The sequence below is a fragment of the Sinocyclocheilus grahami genome, unplaced genomic scaffold (genome assembly GCF_001515645.1).
Source record: "Sinocyclocheilus grahami isolate Dianchi unplaced genomic scaffold, SAMN03320097.WGS_v1.1 scaffold178.1, whole genome shotgun sequence".
NCBI classification, from domain to species: domain Eukaryota; kingdom Metazoa; phylum Chordata; class Actinopteri; order Cypriniformes; family Cyprinidae; genus Sinocyclocheilus; species Sinocyclocheilus grahami.
Window position 1 is genome coordinate 190,416 of NW_015505357.1, and position 6,428 is coordinate 196,843.

General features: G+C 37.0%; 1 protein-coding gene across 1 annotated transcript in view; it reads right to left on the reverse strand.

Moving 5' to 3' along the window:
- Positions 1 to 2,263, reverse strand: part of LOC107593952 (E3 ubiquitin-protein ligase MARCH9-like) — a 14,579-nt gene extending 12,316 nt beyond the window's left edge. The window contains exon 1 of the mRNA XM_016283854.1: positions 1,889 to 2,263. Coding sequence (XP_016139340.1) covers positions 1,889 to 2,230 — 342 coding nt within the window. The 5' untranslated portion in view covers positions 2,231 to 2,263. The remainder of the gene's footprint in view (positions 1 to 1,888) is intronic.
- Between the last annotated feature and the right edge of the window lie 4,165 nt (positions 2,264 to 6,428).

A 6,428-nucleotide genomic window follows, 5' to 3' on the forward strand; every position in this document is an offset into this window, starting at 1 on the left:
CTATTTAAACAACGGGGCGCAGGACGGGAAAATGTTGGGCTGAAACTAGCAAAAACACTTTCGCCGCGCCTTGGGCCGCATTGCGCCGGGTGTATGATAGGGCCCAAGATCTGATTAGCATGAATCTTATCATTAGTCTTCTCCACTAGATGTCACTCTTACTTACCTTGCGCGATGTGACAACAGAAATCCTGTCATTCATTCAGGATTCGCAATGCTCAGGTGAAATGCTATAGTAATACTATAAATCTGCGGAAGCATTTGATATCACGCATAAGGCACCATGATTTCCGCAATAAATGAATGACGGATGGCGCGGCGCACTGTTTTGTTTACTACACACTTACTAAAGCACAGATGACGCTCGCGGTGTTTTCAGCTTCTGCCGTCACACTATATGATGATATGAATACACGAATGTCATCTCCAGCTGCTCTGAGAGTCAATTCATTAGCATTTTACCGTTTAATTTGAGAAATCTACCGTCATATCACATACACAGCAGCTGCAAGTTCTTCACAGCAACCCATCAAAATAAAAGTTTAGTTTAACGTTAAGAAACTGTCAGAATATATGACTATTTAGCATCTTAAGACTCAATGCTGCTACTGCTAATGAATATGAATAAATCTTTATTTTTAAAGGAGTAATCACATCTGTTTCCTTTTTAATTTTAACAGTAAACCTCTGTTGTGCAGCACTTTGTTTGCCAAAAAATAAAAGGGTTTAATTTTAATTTGATTAGGATAAATTAAATTAATGCTTTACGCCTTCATCTGATTACCAGAAAAATTAAGAACATTTTATAGGGCCCTATTATTGTTTAAAAAAGGACCCTATACACAAAAAAGAATAGGTTTAAAATACAGGCATGTTGTTCTTAATTTCTTTTTATTAATTCACCATTTGTAAACTGATGTTTACTGTTCATTTTTTAGAAATATCAATAGCATTTGTATTAAAACTATATTCACTGAATGTAATAAAAAAAAATCGAGAATCGAATCGAATCGAATCGAATCGGGACATCTGAATCGATACCCAGCCCTAATGTACGTAGTGCATAATTATATTGTTAAGCTTTTTACAATTATGTATTGTTGTTCATAGTAATCATTTTAGTGTTCATGTAAGTGTATTTAAATACGTACTCAAATATTTTTGGACAACATGTACTTATTGTGGAGCTGTTTACAATTATGCATTGTTGCTCATAATATTGTTATTATTAAAATGAGCCACAATTCAGCGTTCATATCATGTTGTTGACATTAAAAAATTGAGCAATGCTAATGAACAACGTGTACTTTGTGGAGCTGTACATACTGTAGTACTTCACTACAGCAACGATAACAAGCAGCATGTGCAACATGGCCACTGCGTTATAATCTACCACATTTAAAATGGGATATGTGACCCTTGACCACAAAACCAGTCCTAAGTAGCACGGGTATATGTGTAGCAAGAGCCAACAATACATTGCATGGGTCAAAATCCATTTTTCTTTTATGCCAAAAATCATTAGGATATTAAGACCCATGAAGATATTTGTAAATTTCCTACTGTAAATATATCAAAACGTAATTTTTGATTAGTAATAAGCATGGCTAAGAACTTCATTTGGACAACTTTAAATGCGATTTTCTCAATATTTTGCTTTTTTTGCTCCCTCAGATTTTCAAATAGTTGTATCTCGGCCAAATATTGTCCAGTCCTAACAAACATACATCAATGGAAAGCTGATTTATTCATTTAATTTATTTCAAGAACTTGACCCTTATCACTGGTTTTGTGGTCCAGGGTCACATATATGAGCATTAACCGAAAGAAAACGCACACAGGCCTTGTTATTGTGCTCACACATGTGATATAAAACAGCTTTGTTTACCTGCTCTGGCCCTTGGAAGCAGATTCGACACTGAGGTGTTCTAGTGCCGCTGCCCGTGCTGCTGGTGAGGCTGACCGCGTCCAGGCCCGCCTGCAGTTTGGGGTCTTTCTCTTCAAATGCCAGACTCCTGGGCCTGGGGTCGCTCCCGTAGTATTCTTCCTCGTCGTCGCGGCTGGAGCAGTCAACGAAGGGCGGCCATCCGCAGCCGCCCATCCCGAGCCCCCTCATGCTGTTGGGTCGCCTGCTCTGCTCTGCGTCACTGTCGGAGCGTCTAGAACCGGATCGCATAAAAACCAGCACCTTCAGTTCGTTAAAAAACATGCGGATCCGGTTCTTGAACATGTTTGACTACATATGTATGTCGTATGTCTGAAGTGATTTTTTTAAATATATAAATATATATATATATATATATATATATGATTTTTAATATATATTTGATTATTATTATACTTGACAATTATTATTGTTGTTATTTTTTATATAACGTTATTATTTTTATACATTATTATTGTTGTTCTTGTTTTATTAGTATTATTTTAATTATTATTGTTGTTATTGATCCCGTTAGGCCTATTATGAATATTTTATTCGGCAGAAACGCAGTTGCTACCCTAAAGTCTCAGAGGAATGTGTCCAAACCAAAGGTAATTGGTCAGAAAATCTCCAGGCTTGTTATTTTCCGTCTGATGGCATGCATGTGCCTGTTAGGGCCGATGCTGTTTCTCTGATACAATCATCATAGGACGCGAGGATGACAAAAATAAGCCTACGGTATTGCGATAAATAGCCAGCAATGCATTTTTCCAGGTCTAAAGAGATTTAATTTTCATAAACTCCCAGCAATCCAAAGCCTGGACGCATGGATGAGAGACACTGAGAGACTAGATGCAAAATGGCATTTCAGAGCATCGCTGCCACACAAAGACATCGTCGGGGGATCCTTCAGCATAAAAACATAATCCAAAAGAGCTGGAAGTTCTCTATAGTTTTGTTTATTGTTCATCAGAGGCATCACGACGAAGCTTTCACATCATTTCCTTGTGCATCTTCCCATCGACATATTCCAACGCCACCTCCCATCCCAAACGCAGAGTTTAGAACAATCCATTAGGTTGGCGTTTTAAAAACAGCAATAACGATGGCAGTATTGGCTGAAGAGCTGGGGGGAAATGCTAGCATCTTGTCTCCATTTGAAGTTCATCACCATCCCCCTCCCGGCCCGATATGGTTCCTCGCCACGTTCAAAGGAAGATGGACCTTCAAGAAGGGAAAAATAAAAGGCACCGTGCTTAGGTTCGCCTATTTTCCTTCTTCGCAGGGTGTGATGGTCAGTCGGAGCGGCTGATGCTGTGGATCGTAAAGTGATGGGGATGCTGATGCTGCTCCCCTCTGATTCATCCTCGAAATGGACGTTCTGCCGTGCGCATCAACACACGGCCCTTGTTTCCAAGGCGCGCTCTCGCCCAATCAAAATGATTCATTTACAAACGTCTCGCTGCCGTGCGCGCTCTTGCTCCATTCTCCTTTGGGAGATTCCAAGTATATGCTGGATTTTGACGGGCGCCGCTGTCCAAGGTGCTGATCTCTCGTCGTGACGTTTCCCCTGCGTGTCAATGGGACGCGGCGGCAAATATAAATGTGACCCTGGAGCACAAAACCAGTCATAAGTAGCACGGGTATATTTGTAGCGATATCCAACAATACATTGTATGGGTCAAAATAATCCATTTTTCTTTTATGCCAAAAATCATCAGAGGATATTAAGTAAAGAACATGTTCCATGAAGATATTTAGTAAATTTCCTACCGTAGATATATATCAAAACGTCGTTTTTGATTAGTAATATGCATTTCTAAGAACTTCATTTGGACAACTTTAAGGGGAGAAACTGCAGGCAAAAACACTGTTTTTTCATGCACCCGTCAAGTTTGAGATTTTGGGCTTTTTAGTTTTTAGAAAGAAAACATCCAAAAGACACCGTTAAATGTTTCCTTTATAGCAATTTATGTATTTGTGTCAATAGATTTCAATTACAATACATATTTTTAAAGGCCGTTTTCTCAAAAGGAGTTTTTTCTCCTACACTGAGCCATAAATCTCCACTTCAGTAGCTCTTAAAGGGGATTTTCTCAATATTTAGATTTTTTTGCACCAAAAACAAATGGACCTTTATAACTGGTTTTGTGGTCCAGGGTCACAAATGAGCTTTACGGGTCAGTTCTGCTATGTAGCACACCTCTGTAACTTTTTGTAATTTTTGTGAAGATTAAACCATATTTTCAAGCTCAGGTAACTTTATATTTTGCCTATTAAAAATGTGATGTTCTGCATAACAGGATTGACCCATATAACGACGCATTCATGGCTTTAGCTGATGGGTCAGCACTCTAATGCATTTATTGATTGAGATTCTTGTCAATTTCTGCCTTACCAGGGCGGCTCTAAAAATTGATCTTTCACACCCGGCCATTGCATTTATTGCACGCTGTGTTAAGTAGCTAGGACCTGGAAGAATGAAGTGACAATTGTTTCTTTCATTACTGCCTATAGTACTGAGACTGATACAGATTTACAACTGACTCTAAAAGGTACATGGGCACTTCATGTTATAACGCCACTGTGTTAAATAACAAAGCATAAAAAGAAGTGGTATTTATGAAAAAAGTGGGAAACAATCATTAATGGTGGATAATTTTGGCAGTGTTCACTCAAAAACTGAGATGCATCAACTCAGATCAATGAGGCCTACGACCAGTCAGTTCAAAAAAGAAAAATACAAAACCTGTGCTAACTGAAAAATAACAAGTTGATTATATTCTGTATTATTACCAAATATTTGGTAATAATACAGAATAATGAGACATTTTCAAGCAATTATCATTATTTTTTGTTTTGCTGGTTGGTAATATTTTACTAGGAAAACATTGGGGAAAATATCTCTAAGTACAAAAATATCACTTGTTTGGGAAAGCTGTTAGACTTTGTGTGAACTAAATGAGTTTTAGTCCAATGCAATAACATTAACTAACTTTTTTGGGGGGGAATCCTCTCTGGGTGACAACATAAGGGTTAAAGTGATGATTCACCCCCCAAAAAAGCGATTTACTCACCCTTATGTCATTCCAAACCCGTATGACTTTCTTCCTTCTGTAGAACACACGATGCTTTCTGATGGCATTGTACATAAACACACGCTTACATAACTTTGATCAATCCTCTACAGTTATAATGGACAGTGAATCGGATCCTAGTTGGCACTGAGCTGTTAAAACGATCCTCTCTGGTAGTACAGATCAATCTCCAACAAATCATTATGTACATATTGTTGATTTATTGTTATGGCATGACTATGCTGCACAAAGGCATATAGCTTGTCCATTCTGCACATCAATAATTGAACTTTTGCAAAGTGAGTGGACCCTCGCACATACATACTGATACAAACACTTCCTGGGAAACATTTATATGATAATGTTTTAATACCTCGCTCGCACCGATTAACACTAAACGCAAACAATTGAAACCATTACTGATATACTGAAAAAGAGGGGCAATTTGTTGATTTATTTTTTTTATTAAAATGTTTTTAAAAGTCATTTAAATTATATTGTAAAATAAAATGAACAAAAAAAATATTTATTAAAAATATTACCAAATGAGATTCCATATTTAATCGTTTTAAAGGAAGACTGTTGCTCACCAAGGCTGCATTTATTTGATCAAAAAATACTATTGTGAAATATTATTACAATTTAAAATAACTTTTCAATTTGATTATATTAAAAACTATGATGCATTTTTTTTCAGGATTCTTTGATATATAAAAAAAGTTCAAAAGAACAGCTTTTATTTTAAATATAATTTTTTACTGTCACTTTCGGTCAATTTAATGCATCCTTGCTGAATAAAAGTATTAACCTCTTAAAAAAAAAAAAAAAGGGAAGACAAAAAAAATCACTGACCGAAATCCATCCAATCAACTTGCACTTTACACAGATAATTTACATTTGCTTTGATCATCATGTACCCACCTCTATGACTTTTCACTGTGGAACACAAACAGTTATTATCATAACATCAAAGCTTCTCTTATACATACAATGAAAATGCATCCTGATCATTGTCGAGCTCAGCTGTAATTTTGTTTGGTTTAAAAAAACCACATTCAAACAAGATGTGAACCCATATCCCCTTGCATGCTAAATAAAAACCAATACACCACAGGACTAACACATTCTAAGCTCTATGACTGTCTTCTATAATGGATTTGTTTCTTAATAACATGCACCTTTTCACGTCACAAGATGTTAATTGATGGACTGGAGTGGTGTGGATTACTTGTGGATTGTGTTGTTTTTATCAGCTGTTTGGACTCTCATTCTGACGGCACCCATTCACTGCAGAGGACTGGTGAGCAAGTGGCATAAATTTCTCCAAATCTGTTCCAATGAAGAAACAAACTCCTCTAAACCTTGGATGCTCTGAGGGTGAGTAAACTATTTTTTTAAAGGGGTCATATGATCCTGCTAAAAAGAAC